This window comes from Canis lupus, chromosome 29 (assembly GCF_011100685.1).
Source record: "Canis lupus familiaris isolate Mischka breed German Shepherd chromosome 29, alternate assembly UU_Cfam_GSD_1.0, whole genome shotgun sequence".
NCBI classification, from domain to species: domain Eukaryota; kingdom Metazoa; phylum Chordata; class Mammalia; order Carnivora; family Canidae; genus Canis; species Canis lupus.
The window spans coordinates 22103106-22122672 of NC_049250.1; the positions used below are offsets into that span (position 1 = coordinate 22103106).

At 40.5% G+C, this 19567-nt stretch overlaps 1 protein-coding gene and 1 long non-coding RNA gene across 2 annotated transcripts in view; one reads left to right on the forward strand and one right to left on the reverse strand.

Moving 5' to 3' along the window:
• Nucleotides 1–9607, reverse strand: part of LOC111093115 — a 32453-nt gene extending 22846 nt beyond the window's left edge. The window contains exon 1 of the long non-coding RNA XR_005381093.1: nucleotides 9422–9607. This is a non-coding gene — a long non-coding RNA (uncharacterized LOC111093115). The remainder of the gene's footprint in view (nucleotides 1–9421) is intronic.
• An 854-nt stretch (nucleotides 9608–10461) lies between these two features.
• On the forward strand, nucleotides 10462–11715 carry LOC100684709 (L-lactate dehydrogenase A chain-like). Its single transcript, XM_038579855.1, is given in 4 exon segments — nucleotides 10462–11015; nucleotides 11018–11297; nucleotides 11499–11639; nucleotides 11642–11715. Coding segments are annotated over 4 exon segments (999 nt in total). The 5' UTR covers nucleotides 10462–10511.
• The last annotated feature ends 7852 nt before the right edge of the window (nucleotides 11716–19567 follow it).

Consider the following 19567-nt stretch of genomic DNA (forward strand, 5'->3'; position numbering starts at 1 on the left):
TTCATGTTGTATTAGGCCCCACAAATTAGATCTCTAGTCCTGCTTGACCAGTGAGGCAAATGATAAGACTACTAACTGAATCAGGCTCTCCAAAGCAAGAGGTTAACAGGTAGTGAGGAGACAGGCTTATTTGTTCAACAGACTCTTAGACAGCAACTACCATGTGCCAAGTCCTATACATATATTTTCCTATTTAATCCTGATAGTAATATCCTCCTTATTTTACAGAAGAGGAAACTGAGGCATTGAGAAATTAAGTACTTGCCCAAGGTCACCTAGGTAGTACACCCAGAAATTGAATTCAGGCATCTGGCTAGAGTTTGAATACCTGGCTGTGTTGGCCAATGCTGGCTTCCCATCAAAGAAAAATGCCTTATTCTGTCTGTTAATAGAGTACTGGGGACATGCATTATGGTCTTTACCTTAAAGACCTTTGCTGAATAGTCTAAAAGTTTCAAGGATGATACCTTCTGAGAAATTCCAACTCTCCACAGCAATGTTTTTCTGCTCGTAATGCCAAGGACACTTGCCTGAGTTAAATTAATGAGATGACTATAAATATTGAGTAAAGTATGGCCAGTGTATTTGTGGCCCAACACAGATGTGCCTACAGAGTTCCCAGACTCTCTATGCCCAACTCCTGCACTGTTGACGGAGGGGAAAGAAGTGACAAGGAGAATGGGCTGACCTTGGACTCCCTGTGCCTCCCTAGTTCAGACAGCACCACACATCTTCCTAAAAGCAAGAAGGCCCCGTCTGGCCATCATTTCACTTAAAGTGGAGAAACACACATAAAGGCTGCATTTTTATGGACATAAGAGGTTAGGGCTGATGATGTAGAGAAAATCAGTGTGAATTCTAAGAATTAGACAAGGAGTGATGTGCTCACTGCTCACCAGTCTGCAAAAGCCCTTCTGCTCTGGGCTAATGCTCAAGATACAAATCCATTGATGAGGACAGAGGGATCCCCAAAAGCCTACTGTACCCCCCACCCTCCAGGGTTAGCTGTGCCACCCAGGAGCAGCCAGTCAGTCAAAATGTCCATAGGAGTCTCTGATCATTCCAGAGGGTCAGCAGCGCCCCAGGTCAAGGGCAATCTAGCCACAAAAAGGCAATATAAATCTTCTCCCACATAAGTTCCTCCATTCTCTCTGCCACAGTACATTTCCAGAATCCTCCTTTTCTGGAAATTCAAGAGAGACAGACTAAGAGAGAAAATAATGTGAAGTAGAGGAAGAGTCACATTCCCAGAATTCCACCTAACCAGAGAGAAATGGAATAAAAGCAGCACTCAGCTCCTCCCCCTGTTGACCTGGTTAATACAAAACTCTTGCACCTTTGATAGGGTCCCTTCTTTCTGCTGCAGTCTGCCCTATCCAGCCTCCACCCTCAGCCCTAGAAATGTGATTCCTCCAGTGCACAGTTTGGGCCACAAAAAAATGGAGGTAGAAGGGGGGAAAAGAGCGTGACATCTAGTCTAAGAGAACTAAAAAGGATTTCCTTGCTCCCTTTCCACCTTTTCTTATCTCCAACCTCACATAAGCAGATGGGTTTAACAGCGTGACTCAGGTGTCTGTGGAAGAGCAGAGAGAGTGCTGGAGCCCAAAGGGAGCACAGTCCTCACCCCAGCCCCAAGGTTTGCATTTCTCCACCTGAGGGCTCCTCTGACAGTCTTCTGAGGGCTCAAGATGATAGAGTCCCCCATCATGAACTTATAGCTAGATTTGCAAAGTGGTCAGCAACTCTGATCAGGGCAAATTTTGCACGGAAGCCTCTGATTACATTAGCTGAAACATTGTGACACCTCACATGACTTTGAACTTTATCAGTCCTTACATGCATACAAAGCCAGCGTGATGCCAGGAAGCATCAGCACAGAGCGTGAAATATCAGAACTCCTCACAATGCTCAAGGTTGTAATGAGACACAGGGTTTCATTCTGGCCTTGATAACTCACAAATAGCCTGGATGAACTTGAAGCACCTTCAGAGGAGAGTCACAACTACCTCTTTGTCCAAATCAAAGAAAATGGAAAAGAGAAGGCTGACCTGAGCAACAGCAATATGCTCAAGGACAAATTTCTAAAAATTATAAAACCAAGGACGTCTGCGTGGCTAAGCAGCAAAGCACCTGCCCTTGGCTCAGGTCGTGATCCCAGGGTCCTGGGATCGAGTCCTGCATCAGGCTCCCTGCTCCAAAGGGAGCTTGCTTCTCCCTCCACCTCTGACTGCTTCTCTCTCTCTCTCTCTCTCTCTCTCTCTCTCTCTCTCGTGAATAAATAAATAAAATCTTTAAAAAAATAAAATAAAATAAAAATTATAAAACCATACTTAAAGACAGGAATAATACTCATATGATAACAAATATTTTGTTGAGTGATTTTTCTAACCATCAACACTTCCCTATTCAATTCATATCACATCTTTCTATGTTAGGCACTGTGCTAAGTCCAACAGACCCAAAATCAGTAAGTTGGAATCTCTGTCCCCCAAAGAGCCTGCCATCATCTCATCATGGGGACGGCAGATAACTGGCAGGAGTGTGGCCATCCCTTCCATGCCTCCAGCCCTCCCCCAGGTCAACCATTAATCATGCATTCTTTCCCCTAAACCAGGATGCAGGTTCAGAATACCACACCCAATTCAACCACAACCAGGCAGTCAGAGCTGCTAACCCCAAAATTATCTGGTGTTCCTTTATCACCAGACAAAGAACCCCCATGTCTCCCTCTACAATGAGAATCATGATAATTATTATTATGGCACTTGTAGAGCTTATTGAGTTCCAGACCCTGTTCTAAGCACTTTATGACCACAACCTTTTTCAGTCTTGTCTCTCTGAAATGGTTGGTTAACAGAAATTTTATGTGGTTGTCAACTCATTTAAAGAAAATGGGATAAACTCCAGTATGAGGAAATTAGATGTCCTTCAGACAAATTTTCCACAAGTGATGGATGTTTCACATTAGCGATAACGAGAAAGCTGGTGAGTCTTCTTTCCAGGATGTCTTCAGAATTAGGATAGATTCTCACCCAGCCATAATGAGAAGTGCAAACCTGTCTAAATGAAGAAGGACAAACCAGATGACCTTTCAGTGTTCTTTTCATTTCCGAGATTCTACAATTTGTGGTGCTCCAGAATCAAATTTATTTTTTACTAAAGACTGCGGTAAATTGTATTCGTTAAATTGTCTCCACATCCACTTAGCAGAAATGACAAATTAGTAAAGGGGGAGAGCAAGCAATTTGCAAAAACATATTTTTTAACTTCTATTAATCACATATCTACATTTTATGCTGAAGCACAAATCCTGTTTAGAGAATTACTCTCAAAAATGTCTCAAAGGAAAAAAAAATGTCTCAAATGCACACTAGACATGATGCAAAGGTAAAGGCCTAGAAACCCAAGCAAACTAATCACTGTAACTTGCGTGAATAAATTAATCTGTGCTAAAATGCCTTAAAGTTGGCTATAATTTCATAACCATGTATTCCTTGTAGAAACAAACATATTTTGCAATCCCAGTCATTTAAAAAAGAAAAACAAGAAATGACATTAGACATTAGAAATAAAATTTTTCAATTTTAAGAATTCAAATTTTTTGCTAATTGTAACACAGAAAAACATAATTTGTCGCATCTGGGTTTAGCAAGAAATTGCCTTGTAATGCCTCATGGTAGAAGTCATTTCCCAAAGTAGCTAGAGCTTCAATAAGAAGATCCCATTCCATTTCTTACTTTTAAATAATGGCATCCCAACATTTATGAGCTGTTACATGGAGCCATCTGACTTTATCTATTCTTAAACTTTTGTCTATAGCGTGAAGTCCTATCCATTAGGCTCTTGGTTCCCATCCCACTCCCAACCAGAACAAGGTTGACATAGATCTTCCGATTTCTGCTAAATAACTTAGGGAAACAACAAAGCATGTGCCAGCTAAATGGAGAGAAGAAAAGGAGCATAGGAGAAAGGAGAAGCTGGGAGAGCAATTTACAGACTTCCAGATCATTATCAAATCAAGAAATACAGGACAAGAAAACATATGAAGTCTTCTTTCTCTTCGTTGATAGAATTGCAAGTTTTTAGGTCTTCCTTTTTTACTTCTGCACAGCATTTTGGAAAAATCATAAGGGAAGAGAAAGTCTGGTGTATCATGAGTCCTGAGAATTGCAACCCTTAGAGACTCTACTCAGCCCCCAGCCAAATGCCAACCACATCACAATGAACGCTTGGGCTTGAACACCCTTCTGTGGCGAATGTCTCCACATGAGTGAGGGAGAGTCAGGGCAGAGGGAATAGGAGACAGAGTATTAAGCAGGCTCCACACCCAGTGGGAACCCAGAAGTGGGAGAAGCCTGGTAGTGCTGAATCTCTGACCCTGAGACCATGACCTGAGCCAGAGCCAAGAGTGGACACTCAACCATCTCTGCCCTCCAGGGGTCCTGAAAGGGCTGATGTCTTAAATGAGTCATACCAAACCGGGTTCCTTGTACCATACAAGGTCTTGTGGGAAAATCATAGAAGAAATAGACATCCTGTAAATTATCATCTTTTTTAAAAAAGCAAAATAAAAAAAATACTAGGACAAAGTGCAAGCGGAGTGCAGTGGTGCTGCAGGGGATGAAGTGCAGAAATTATATATGGAGAGCTCAGGGGGCTTCTTTAGCAAGATATGTACTAAAGGGTTTTTGAGAAGCCACCGCGTATAAGGAGATGAAAGCACCCAGCTTGTTCCAGATTATAGCAAATACCTCGCAGAGTGCATGAAGATGTAGAGTGGCTTGGGCTAGGTATAGAACCTCGAAAGTCATGCTTTCACTAGAGAGTGAAATTCCTTCAAGAGGAGAGTGACAAGGGCACCTGGGTGGCTCAGTCTGTTAAGCGTCTGCCTTCTACTCGGGTCATGATCCTGGGGTCCTGGGATCGAGCCCCACATTGGGCTCCCTGCTTGGCAGAGAGTCTGCTTCTCCCTCTCCCACTGCTGCTCCCCCTGCTTGTGATCTCTCTGTCTCAAATAAGTAAATAAAATATTTTTTAAAAAAGGAGGAGAGTGACATGATCTGTCCTGAAGCAAATGAGACATTCAAGCAAAGAGGGCCGGGGACTTGAACAGGGAAAAGGGACCAAGCACTTGTTATTTGGTAAAGAATATCCTATGTGGGGGCAGCATCAGTGGCTCAGCGGCTTAGCGCCGCCTTCAGCCCCGGGTGTGATCCTGGAGACCCGGGATCGAGTCCTGCGTCAGGCTCCCTGCATGGAGCCTGCTTCTCCCTCTGCCTGTGTCTTCGCCTCTCTCTCGCTGTGTCTCATGAATAAATAAATAAAACCTTTTTTAAAAAAAAATCCTATGTGCTTCTCATGACTAATCTTATAGAATTATCACAGCAACCTTATGAGTTGGGAAAGTTCTCCTGCTACCCCCACTTCATAGAATGGAAACTGAGGCTTAGAAATTGAAACTGAGGGCAGCCCCAGTGGCGCAGCGGTTTGGCGCCGCCTGCAGCCTGGGGTGTGATCCTGGAGACCCGGGATCGAGTCCCACATCGGGTTCCCTGCATGGAGCCAGCTTCCCCCTCTGCCTGTGTCTCCGCCTCTCTCTCTCTCTCTGTGACTATGAATAAATAAATAAAATCTTAAAAAAAAAAAAAAAATTGAAACTGAGTTTTGGCAGCAGGAATACTCTTCTAATAATTGAGATGAGGGAGGGATGGGCAAAATGGGTGAAAGGGAGTGGGAGGTACAAGCTTCCAGCTGGGAAATAAATAAGCCACCGGATGAAAGGCACAGCATTGGGAATACAGTCAGTGGCATTGTAATAGCACTGTAGGGCGACAGATGGTTACGACCCTTGTGATGAGCACAACATAACGCATAGAGCTGCTGAATCACTGTGCCATACACCTGAAATGAATGCAACACCCTGTGTCAACCATACCTCAATAAAAACAAATAAATAAAAATAAAAGATATTACAGCCCCCCCAAAAAATTTCAATGAGAAATAAGGGGCTGAACTAGGACCCACAAGACCCAAAGGGAACAAATATAAGAAATGGTATTTTAGAGAACAGCATTTTATATGCATTGTCTGCTTCTGTTTCCATTTGGAGACTGCATTAAAAGTGACAAAAAAAGAAAAGAAAGAAAGCGCACATTAGCTGTGCACTACCTGTTAAAACCAGTTCTTGGCCTCAACATTCCACCTCGGAGCCTTGTCCTTCGCTGTTCACTGCCTGGCCCAAAGTCAATGCCACATGCACTTAAGGCAGCACCCTATTACTGATACCAACTGTCCCACTCTGCATATGGTTAAGAAAACTGAGTTGTATTAGTAATACTAATACTAATGCTTTTGCAATAAAGTATTACAGAAGTCAAGCAATTTAATATAGAAATAAAAAAACTAATATAGAAATCAGGGCACAGGGATCCCTGGGTGGCGCAGCGGTTTGGCGCCTGCCTTTGGCCCAGGGCGCGATCCTGGAGACCCGGGATCGAATCCCACATCGGGCTCCCGGTGCATGGAGCCTGCTTCTCCCTCTGCCTATGTCTCTGCCCCTCTCTCTCTCTCTGTGACTATCATAAATAAATAAAAATTAAAAAAAAAAAAAAAAGAAATCAGGGCACACACAGTGGGACGAGCTAGGGAAACAAAGGGCAGGAAGGTTGCAACCTGACTCCAAAGCAAATAGCTCACAAATCTCACCAGCAAACTGCTACCATTCCTGAGTTTCTCTGAGAAACCAATTCTCCCAGTCTGCAGCAGTGAATGACATAGTACTCCCTCAGAGGTACGAGAAGCTGCAGCGCCCCTCCTCAAATACTGCCCCCCGCCCCCAAAAAAAAAGGGGGGGGGATCCCTGGGTGGCGCAGCGGTTTAGCGCCTGCCTTTGGCCCAGGGCGCGATCCTGGAGACCCGGGATCGAATCCCACGTCGGGCTCCGGGTGCATGGAGCCTGCTTCTCTCTCTGCCTGTGTCTCTGCCTCTCTCTCTCTCTCTCTCTCTCTGTGACTATCATAAATAAATTAAAAAAATAAAATCTTAAAAAAAAAAAAAAACGCTGGCCTCTCTCACCACCACCTTCCATATCTCATGCAAATTCCTCTTGTTGGCAAATTCAAACTCAGAGTCATGCAGGAAAGAAGATTCTGGGAAGTGTAGTTCTTGGCAGAGGAAACCTGGGAAGAGGGTGGTAGTGATAGTGTGGGGTGGGGGGGAAGCTATCCCCAGTGAGAGCTCTCTTTCTGGGCCAGGCTCCTCTCTAAATTATTTTAGGTAGTTAAGGAAGAGGTAAAGTTTTTTTCCTTGAATCTGCTAGGTCTTCATTGCCTTTAACTCAAAATAATTCACATGCCACAGTGGCATATTTTGCAGTCAGGTGTCCTGTTCCCCTTCAACACAAAGTTGAGAACAGCCAATCCAGAAAAGAGCATGAGCCCTCCTCTAGAGCAGCACTCCATTCCTTAGTACATGGCTGGAGCTGCTGCTTCCTCCCAGAGTCCCTGGAGAACAAGAGTATTGGAAGGGGACCTATGCCTGTGAGGGGCCCTGAGATTTTAGTTTCATGAACTTTTTGGTAAAACTGTCCTTGGGATTCATAGTTCTTGCCATCAAGGAGCTCATAAGCCATACATTTTTGTATAGTTTAAACATATCTAGAGGCACCTGGGGGCTCAGTCAGTTAAGCATCTGACTCTTGATCATAGCTCAAGTCTTGATCTCAGGGTTGTGAGTTCAAGCCCTGTGTTGGGGTCCACACTGGGCATGGAGGCGAAAGAAAGAAAGAAAGAAAGAAAGAAAGAAAGAAAGAAAGAAAGAAAGAAAGAAAGAAAGAAAGAAAGAAAGAAAGAAGAAAGAAAGAAAGAAAGAAAGAAAGAAAGAAAGAAAGAAAGAAAGAAAGAAAGAAGAAAGAAAATCTAATGACGCTACTCAAACACATGTGCACGCACACATTAAAAAAGATGAATGAAAGCCAAGACATAATTAAATATTAAAAATGATATAGAATGATATATTTGGAAACCCAGAAGAAAACTTAGAGGTCATCAAGCAGCTCTCCTCTTACATAGGAATTGAAAATAGAAGAAAATCTTGAAAAGAAATAGATACAATAGTACCCTAATTGAAGAGGGATAGGGTACAAAACAAAAATTTCACTTTTGAGGTTCTAGTAATAAATAGTGGGTGTGATTTGGCTAGGGTTATTTTAACAGACACTGGGAGGAGGGGACGAGTATGTTTTGTGATGTGATGTCAAAACGGAAGTTAGCTATTGCTTTCACTTTTCCTCCCTGAAAAATTATTCTACCCACCAGATTAAGTGAAGAGGAAGCAGACATTCTTTAGTTTTTAAATGTTCTAGATATCAAAACAGAAGAGTAAGATTTAGTGATTTAGAGATAATACTATGGTTAGTTATAAAAGAGTGTGAAGGGAAACAGAATTTGCCACCCAGAAATATGCCTCTTTGACGTAAAGGATTATTTTAGGCTGATTATTTTTAATAAACAGTAGACATACGAAAAAGGAAAAGAAGTTACTCTTTTGTAAAAGACATTTATATTTAAAGGGAAATCTCCATCTGTAAGAGTGTCTCCGTCCCTATACCAGGAACTTGGGGATGACTAAATCTCTAGAAATTCTTATTAATGGAGAAAGCAGACTTAAATCTGCACAATAACCATACCCTGCTTTACTGTACTTTGTACTTTCCATCACTGCTGCCCTCCTCATTCCCCACCTTCCCCCCCAACATCCTCTTTTTTCTTTAGCTAGAGATTATATATAAGGTGATGGTGTTGGCCATTGGGAGGGGCAAGATAGCCAGTTTTCCTGGATATCTTCCATGATATGGAGATACAAGAGATACACATTATTAAACTTTTTTTTGGTTTTCTTCCTGTTTAATCTTTTTAATACAGAGGGGTTTCAGCTAAGAACCTAGAAGAGTGAAGGGAAAAGTATTTTTCTACCCCCACAAGGGAGATAAGAGTATGCATGACAACAGACACAAATACCACAGTGGGCTAATCCCCAGGTTAGATGACTATAGTCATGGAGATGTGTACAGTAAAATTTCAACTTATTAGAATTCTCAAGTGAATGGAGCATTTCTGCTAATATTTTGAGGAAAAATAATCAAATCAGAATGTACTTAACTCAGAAATAAGCATCTTTCACGTCTGTTTATCAAATGTTTATCAACCTCTGTTCTAGATTTAGGATCCATTCAGCCCTATTTTTCTTTTATCTAAACCAGGGTTTCTCAATCATTGACATTTTTGAATGAGTTTTCTTTGTTTTAGGGAGGTCCTGTGATTATTAGAATGTTTAGTAGCATCCCTGACCTTAACCACTAGATGCCAGTAGCACTCCCCAGTGGTAACAATAAAAATGTTGCCAGATGGTTGAGAATACTTACCTAGGCCAATGCCCATTAAGAAGGGAGATGCAAATGATGACACTGGGTTGTTACACCTTGAATCTCTTTCTCTGGTTAAGATTAAATAATGTTCTTCTTTACGAAGGAATGGAGGTCAGGAAGTACACATGTTACTAAATTTCTGTTTATTTTTATCTTGCTAGTCTGTCTTCTTATAGCCATCTAAAACCTAGATGGGTAAAGGAAAAATTATTTTTCCTCCCCTACACTACATTACTAAAAAAGATTATATTTTAGGTTAATTGAGAATTAACTATGCCATTATTCTTGGGTATTTCTATTTTATTCATTTTACTAAGGAATCTTTGCATGTAATCTTCCCTTTGCCTGAAATCTTTCCTGAACACAGGTGGGGTTTAAATAAATAAATAAACTAAATAACCAATAAGCATCGTAATCCCATGTGAGTAGTCTTATTGTTTCTTAAAATGGTAAAGTTGAGATTATTAAATTCAATGTCCTGTGCGTATTACATGACCCATTTAAGTGAAATAATTTAATAGATTTCTAACATCTCTACATTTTTGCTTAAATTTCTATGATCAGATTTTGTCATTCATGGTGATTTCCAACAGATGTACACTTGAGAATGTCCAAGTCAAAGAAAAGAGTAGAAGGATCCAGAAAAGTTGGAAGTAGTAAAAGAGTTAGGAAAAAAACCAGGAAAGAGGAAGAAGAGAATGGAGAACTGTCAAATGCTAGATAGGGATTGAGAAGGAGTGGTCACTGAATTTGTCGATTGATAAAGACCTCTTCATTAGTCCTGATCGCAAAATCTAGAATCTATAGAAAGAAAAGGTTGATAAATTTGGCAACATAAACTTTAAAAGATACTATAAACAGATTTGAAAGACAAACTAAGAACTGGAAAAACATATCTGCAACACATATAACTATAAAAGGGCTAATTTGCTTAATTTATAGAGAACTCTTCCAAATCACTAAGCCCAAAAGAAAATGGGCACAGAACCGGAAGAAGCAGTAAACAACAATAAAAGAATTCCAAAGGACTGAGTTGGAGCCACACCCAAGACGTGCACTCCCAGTTCCTTTTGGTTCTAAGTCCAAAATGGCAAATCTCAAGGATCAGCTGATTCAGAATCTTCTTAAGGAAGACCATATCCCCCAGAATAAGATTACAGTTGTTGGGGTTGGTGCTGTTGGCATGGCTTGTGCCATCAGTATCTTAATGAAGGACTTGGCAGATGAACTCACTCTTGTTGATGTCATGGAAGACAAATTGAAGGGAGAGATGATGGAACTCCAGCATGGCAGCCTTTTCCTTAGAACACCAAAAATTGTATCTGGCAAAGATTATAATGTGACTGCAAACTCCAAGCTGGTTATTATTACGGCTGGGGCATTTCAGCAAGAGGGAGGAAGTCATCTTTATTTGGTCCAGTGTAACGTGAACATCTTTAAATTCATCATTCCTAATATTGTCAAATACAGCCCAAACTGCAAGTTGCTTGTTGTTTCCAATCCAGTGGATATCTTGACCTATGTGGCTTGGAAGATAAGTGGCTTTCCCAAAAACCGCGTTATTGGAAGTGGTTGCAATCTGGATTCAGCCCTGGGTTCCATTACCTAATGGGGGAAAGGCTGGGAGTTCACCCAGTAAGCTGTCATGAGTGGGTCCTTGGAGAGCATGGAGACTCCAGTGTGCCTATATGGAGTGGAGCAAATGTTGCTGATGTCTCTCTGAAAAATCTGCACCCTGACTTAGGCACTGATGCAGATAAGGAACAGTGGAAAGAGGTTCACAAACAGGTGGTTGACAGTGTCTACGAGGTGATCAAACTAAAAGGCTACACTTCCTGGGCCATTGGACTGTCTGTGGCAGATTTGGCAGAAAGTATAATGAATAATCTTTTTTTTAATTTATTTTTATTTTTATTTATTTATGATAGTCACAGAGAGAGAGAGAGAGAGGCAGAGACACAGGCAGAGGGAGAAGCAGGCTCCATGCACCGGGAGCCCAATGTGGGACTCGATCCCGGGTCTCCAGGTTCACGCCCTGGGCCAAAGGCAGGTGCTAAACCGCTGCGCCACTCAGGGATCCCTATAATGAAGAATCTTAAGCGGGTGCATCCAATTTCCACTGTGATTAAGGGTGTCTATGGAATAAAAGATGTCTTCCTTAGTGCTCCTTGCATCTTGGAACAGAATGGAATCTCCTATGTTGCGAAGGTGACTCTGACTCCGAGGAAGAGGCCTGTTTGAAGAAGAGTGCAGATACACTTTGGAGGATCCAAGAGGAGTTGCAGTTTTAAAATTTTCTAGTGTACCACGTCACTGTCTAGACTACAACAAGATTTTAGTTGGAGGTTGTAAATGTTGTCCTTATTATCTGACCTGTTACTCAAGTCATAATATTAAAATGGCCTAAGAAAAACATCAGTTTCCTAAAATTACAAATGGGAATGATTCACAAAACCCTGCAGCTATACCCTGATGCTGGATGACACCTGTCTTGTGTATTCCTAAGCTGGTTAACATAATATAGTTCCACCATCTCGGAGGCACCCCTGCCAATGTCATATATGCTGCAGTTACTCCTCAAACCAGATGTGTATTTACTGTGTTCTGTAACTTCTGATTCCTTTACCCCCAATACCCAATAAGCCTCATCCATCTTTTTTTCTTCAGTCACATCCTGGGATCCAATGTATAAATTCAATATTGCATGTATTGTGCATAACTCTTCTAAAGGATCTATTTTGTGTACTATATATGTCAGAATATAGTGTACATTGCCATATAATGTAAAAAGACAACGCAACCAACTATCTGTCATACCAACTAAAATACCAAATAAATTTTGAACAGTGATAAAAAAGAATTCCAAAGGACTTTTAAATGCCTAGAAATTAAAAAAAAAAAAAGCCTAGAAATTACTTAACTTCATTCAAATGGAATGCAAATGAAACTACCATTAGATATAATTTTTCTTCAATCAGAATAGCTAAGATTTGTTTTAAATAACAATACAATTTATTCATTGTGTAGGAAACTAGCATTCTCATATACCGTAGGATTGTTAAATCACTATAACTTCGTTGGAGGGAAGTATCTATTAAAAGTATCTTAGTATCTATTAAAAGTTAAAAATTTGATTTGACGTGGCAATTCATCTTTTAGGAATTTATCTTAAAGAAATGTTCCCGTATGAGCAAAAAGATGTTCATCACAGCCTACTCTAAAAAGGTGACACTGGGATGCCTGGGTGGCTCAGAGGTTGAGCAGCTGCCTTCAGCTCAGGTCATGATCCCGGGTTCTGGGATCCAGTCCTGCTTCAGGCTCTGCTGGGAGCCTGCTTCTCCCTCTGCCTATATCTCTGCCTCTCTCTGTATGTCTCTCATGAATAAATAAATAAATCTTTAAAAAAATAAATAAATAAAACAAAAGCAACACCGAATAAAACTTAATGTCCACTGTAGGAGTTCAGGACATGCCATCCAACAATGTGGGACTTCAGTGTATTGAATTGTTTTGAGCTGCAGGCACACGAAGAAAAGCAAATGCAGGGAAAGGCTTTCTCTGAACTCCACTTCTTTGACCTAAAGACACATCTTCCAAACTGTCATAAGTTGGGAGGATTGCTCCTTATCCCAGGAGAGAAGATTAGATGTGGACACCATACCCAGACAAATTTTGTTGCAAACTATCATACCTCTCATCTATTCTAAGGTCTGTAGGGGCCAAGGGCAGGATGCCCCAAGATGGGCCACTTGGACAAGAACATTATTTTGAATTAGAAGCAATCAAAACCCAACAGATTCAGGAAAAGTTCCTTACCTCCTCCTCAACTTCCAGTGTGTATAAGAGAGTCATTACAGAGATTCCTCTTTACCTTATCTGCATAACAGGGCAAACTGTGTTTCATTTCCTTCATCTCCTTTCACCTTCCCATTAATAGTCTTTCACTCCTTTGTTTTGTTTTGTTTTTTAAAGATTTTATAATAAATAAAATAAAATCTTAAAAAAAAAAAAGGAACAGTCTCAAAATGGAGTCACTTGGCCCCACAAAAGGAAGCCAAGACTTAATGGTAGTGTCACTAAATGTGGGAAACAAAGGCAAAAGAGGAAAATTAAATTTCCTTACTATTTATAGCCCATTGACAAGTCTTTGAAACCAGCAGAGTAACATTTCTTTAGGAACTCGGCTGCCTTAATGCTAATACTTTGCTGAGGACAAAAATCAGTCTTAGCCTGACCCCCCTCCCCACTGCCGGGGTCCTATAAGTCTATTTTAACATATAAAAATTCCTCTGGAAACTTTCTTTATCTCTACCCACCAAGATACATATTGGCAATCATCTCCCAAATCTCAGAAATGCTGAGGCTTAATGAAACCAGAGTTAGGAAACAAACCAGACTACCCTTCCCTAGGCATCAGAGGTGGGGCCTTTTTAAAAAAAAAATAAAAAAAAAAGTTTTATTTATTTATTCATGAGAGACAGAGAGAGAGAAAGAGAGAGAGAGGGAGAGAGAGAGAGAAGAGAGAGAGAGGCAGAAGGGAGAAGCAGGCTCCATGCAGGGAGCCCAACGTGGGACTCCATCCCGGTCTCCAGGATCATGCCCTGGGCTGAAGGCAGCACTAAACCGCTGAGCCACCCGCCCTGCCCAGAGGTGGGGTCTTTGGCAATGGCAATCACATTATGACCAGATCCCAAAGAAGAAGTGAGCCATTAAAGATATTATTACGAGTCCTTATTCAAACCAAGATGTGATAAGAATGTTAAGGCTACAAGTTCTCTGGTCAGTTCTAAATAAAAGACAGTTGGTGGAGGCCCACTGTTGGCAACCTGCCAAGGAACCCTCTCACTCCCAAGCTTTTTCTGTATCCTTGTTAATCAAATTCTATCAATTTGCTCACTCTCCTTTGTGAGATTTTCTTCAACTCCATGAGACAAGAACCTCACTCTCCTGCTGAATCTTTGAATATAGCCAATTTGGTCTTTAAATTTACTCAGTTGAGTTTTGTGTTCAAACACAGAGAAAGTCTTTCCTCTCCTACACCATCAATAAGGAGTTTTACTAATCTTAAAATAGAGAATGGAATTCCATGAAAGATCAAGTCCTTAACTGAAAAAAGAAAATGGTAATCATAGTCACCTTTGCAAAAGATAGTTGAGGGCTGGATCAGGGGAGAGATGTAAAACTTTTTGCTATAAATTTTTTTGTACCATTTGGATTTTTTCTTATACCTGTACATTTTTTTCCCAAATTAAGAAAAAAAAATACCAAAAAAAATGTTAAACAAGAAAAAGTTATTTGTAACATTTCGGTAAAGTAGGAGAAACCACAGCTGGAGTGTACAGGAGCAAGGTGTAATCTAAATGGAGGAATGCATGGAATGGAGATGGGCATGCTGTATCAGCTCACCTTTCCTTCCTTTTTGTTAATACTGATCACAGCCCACTTTCTTACTTATCGCTGTTTCGGGGTTGGAAAAATATTCATGAAATAAAAAGGGAAGACAGGCAGGAGGAGGAAAGGTGAGGGATTGTGTGCAGTGCACTGCTGACCTGCCTAGGCCATGCAGGATCCCAGCTGCTTCCTCCTCCCCACCGACTGACTGCCTGCTGAGAACACTCTGCTTCCAGACAGACCTCCTAAAACACCTCTTGTGAACATTCTTTTGGGGGCCTCAGACTTTCTCTTAAACCTGTCTGAAATTGCCCTGGGAAGTTTCCAGATACTGAAGCACTGAAAGAAATTTCATAAACAGCCTAAAAATTCTTCTTTGTGGAAATGGAAAACTTTGCTCTCACTGAACAAGTAATCAACCATTATTCTCCAAAGAGCCATTTCCCATTTGTGAGCACCGATGCCCATTTAGGAGTTTTCATAAATGTAACTGCTTTATAAATGAGCCACCATCAAAAGAACCACTCCATCATTAAAGATGGAAGCAGCAAGCCAGGAAATAAGGGCCTGGTAATAGAGGAACAATTCCTTTAGCTCTGAGAAATTGTCTACATTGCCTTTTAGGCTGCAATGTTTAAAAATGGGCCAAGCAATTCCAAAACCCAAAGTATTATTAATAGTTTAGTCATCAACAGAAAAATAAGACTGGTTTGAATTTGTGAGGAAAAATATCACTTCAACAAGATTAAAGCGCTCTGTTTGTCCAGATGAACCAAGATGTAGACTTAAAATGAAATCTGCTGCCATTTTTTGCAAAACAGAAAAGCAATACAATATAGAATTGTTATAGTTATAAAAAAGATCTGGAGCAATTATCTAGTCTCTATCAAAAGTGGGTGAGAGTGGTTTCTAATCTTTGAGTCCCAACTATCTTTTAGAATTGAATGAAAATGCAGATGGTTAAAAATCCAAGTCCAAGATTTAGATGGGCTGAGAGCAAGTTCCTGCCCACCATTTATTACCTTTGTGCCCTTAGGGTACCAATCTGATTCTTCCAAACCACAATTTTCTCACCTTTAAAATGGGAATAATAATAGTAAGTGTTTAATAAGGCTATCTTTGAATATATATATATATATATATATATATATATATATATATATATTCATGAGAGACACAGAGGGGGAGGCAGAGACATAGGCAGAGGGAGAAGCAAGTTCCCTGCAGGGAGCCTGATGTGGGACTCAATCCCAGGACCCCAGGATCATGCCCTGAGCCAAAGGCAGATTCTCAACCACAGAGGTACCCAGGCATCTCAACAACGCTGTCTTGAGAAATGAATGAGGTAACCCACATATAGTTCTTTTTAAAAAAATTTTTTTTAATTTATTTATTCATGAGAGACACAGAGAGAGAGAGAGAGAGAGAGAGGCAGAGACACAGGCAGAGGGAGAAGTACACAGGGAGCCCAACATGGAACTCGATTCGAAGTCTCCAGGATCACACCCTGGGCTGAAGGCAGGCGCTAAACCGCTGAGCCACCAGGGCTGCCCCCACCCACATATAGCTCTTGCAGCATTCCCTGATACTTAAGAAGCACTCAATAAACATCCCCTATGACTACAATCATAGAGACTCAAGTATCCAAAAATGCAAGGATTTTTGGACTTAGGGCTGGATCCAGTGGCTCAAATGATGCCCCCTTATCCCCTTGCTTTCTCTGTGTTGGTTCTATTTTCAAGTAGGCTCTCCCCCAAAGGGGGTTCTCTCATAAACCTGAATGAAAAATCATGCCTCCTTCATATTCCCAGATTTGCCTCCGTGCTGTGCCCAACCCCGAACCAACCACTGTGCCCAAGGCAATGCACAGCTCTCATTGGCCCAGCCTGGATCAGTCAGGATGGACACGATCATCCTCACCCGAGCACAGGCCTGGACAGAGGGCATCTGAGGGAATGTTCCCCTGAGAAAAATCAAGATATCATTCCTAAGAAAAGAGTCAGTGGAAGCAGAGAAAACAACAGATAACCACTTATCCCAGGTTTATCGCCCTTGTTTTAGGCAAACATTTCTTCAATTATTAGGGAAATTGAAAAGATTCCATAATTTCTTCTTTAATTTCTTCTTTTTAATGCTTAACAGTTCTGAATATGAAGAAATTTCTTCTTTTGTTTAGCTTTGAATCTTTGATAGAAATTAAAACTCATTTTCTGTGAGACTCTAGAGTCATTTTCAAAAAGAAAACTTGTTTTTACCACATTTTGATTTTGTGGTGTTTGGTTTTCTGAGTCTTGGTTACTTTGTCTGTAAAAATGAAAGGTTTGGCTTGGATGATCTCTAAAGCCCTTTCTGAACATCTGTGGTTTCTAAGAACAATTGAAATGACTCAACAGAAAATTTGCTTGTTGCCATCAATTCTATGTACCCTAGAAAAATCTTTCTTTCATCTGGGCTGGCTCTTCAGAGCTCAATCCCTAAGTAACAGATGGTGTTATGAATGGATTTAGAGATAAAACACTGGACCCAGAGGCTTATCCAAGCTCTACCTCTGTTCATTATAGATGTGTGACTTTGGGCAACTTTATCTGTTTCCTCATCTATAAATGAAGGTAATAACAAGCCTCACCTCACAGGGCTGTGTGAGCCCTTAAAGAGTTTAAAACATGAAAGCTTCTGGCACTATTATGTTAGTATAAGAGTTGGCAGTTACCAAGCAAACAACATCAATACGAATGAAGAAAGATAGTGAGGCCGCAAAGAAAGGCTGGAGATATTTTTCATTTAAATATTCCACCTCTCCCTCCAAAAGCCTCCTCTACCCTTTCAAAAAATAAGGATATGATTTTCCTTTGCCTTGAGTTTGTCACAGAAGCATTTGATATTTTAATTAGCTAAATAAAAATTTCAAATGAAGGCTCCTTCACCCAAATTATATTCAGAAGTAGAAAAAGAACTACCAAAGTCCACTATATTTATGCACTTCTCTAAGCTACCAAAACATTGATTTGGCATACCCATACCACTGTGGCTTCAGGCACAGCTGGATCTAACAAGTCCAGCTGTACAATGAAAATCCTGCCACATCACAAAAGCATATTAAAGTCAAGCAGTTAAATTTTAAATTTTGGTGTCTTTAGAGAATCTGAAAAACAGGAATTATCTGAATGAAAATATGGATGCTATTTCCAGTATACCAATATACATTAAGGACTATTTCAAAAAAGAACAATCTGTTAGATGCTAACGTTGTGCAGTTTAATCAAGATCTTACAAAAATTAAACATTAGTAAAGAGAAGAAATTGATGAATTATTAACAATGAAACTTTTTGTAGTTTTAAGCTCATCTGGGTTTAAATTTACAATGGCAGCATTATGGCATTTATTAATATAACATTTGGCATTAAGTAAAATCTGATTTACTATTAGAGTTCACCTAAATATGCAGGTTTCTCCAAACTAACTTTGTATCATCTTGAAACATTTAGATTTTACCCAGAGATTTTTATCCCCCAAATATTAAATACTCAGAGGGACATCAAACAAAATCTTATCATCAAACACCTCATGAAAAGTGAAAATTTCAGTTAATTCTCTGTGCACTTCCAAATATCTTCATATTTTATCTGCTATGTAATTGATTTTCTTCACTTTTATATGAACTCAGGGAGAAGGGGAAGGCTAAGTAACCAGTCTATGTAGCCTATGTACTCTTTTTTAAAAGTAGGGATTTATTCCCCACACCCTTAATTTCCTGAGACTAAGTACTGTAAAACTTTACTTTAGCATAACTCACAGCAACAAATTCATTTTACATTGTGAACCAGCACAAACCTAAAAATAAAAATATATCAAGATTCATAAGCAAAAGTTTGATAAAACAATAACTTTTTTAAAAAAGATTTTATTTATTTATTCATGAGAGACACAGAGAGAGGCAGAGACACAGGCAGAGGGAGAAGCAGGCCCCATGCAAGGAAGCCCGATGTGGGACTCGATCCCCAGACCCAGGATCGCACCCTGAGCCAAAGGCAGATGCTCAACCACTGAGCCACCCAGGCGTCCCACAATATCTTTAAATTATAAGCTAAGACTGACTTTTTATACTTTGTTTTAAGGTGATCCTCCTGAGAGATTGCTCCCTACCTCTTCCTCTCTGCAGCCCTCTTTCCCATTCACTTCTCTCTGCTCCACAGGGGTCCAGCCCTTGCAGGTCTTCCAGTCCCAGCAGGAGCCACTTCTGTGAAGCCAATGTAGCTTTAACTTCAGAGCAGCTCACCACAAGGACCCCTTCCACATCCCTGAAGGAGCAATAGCCTTAGGCCACATAAAAAAGGATCTGCTCTGGGCCTATCTCATGTGACTTGAACCTTCCTTAATCTGGGGACTGTCAGGGTTCTTTACTGCCACACTCTACAGCAGCTCCTAGGCTGAGGTAGAGGGAGAGAGTTAGCAAGGGACAAGTCCAGTCCTTTCTCTCTCCTGCTCTAAGTCAACCCACTGATGAGCACTGTACTCATTAGCTGTGAACAAACCTTAATAATCTAATTAAACAGATATCACCACTACTTTTCATCTTGTGTGTTAACGAGGACACATACAGTAACAAGTAATGTTTCTCATTAGAGGAAGAACAAAATTAGCATTTATGGGTCCTAATTAAATTTTGGCTTCCAAATATGATGTTCTTTGCTTTTTACTAAAAATAGTGGACTTGTAAACTAGGGCAGGAAATAATCAAATGCTCAAATAAT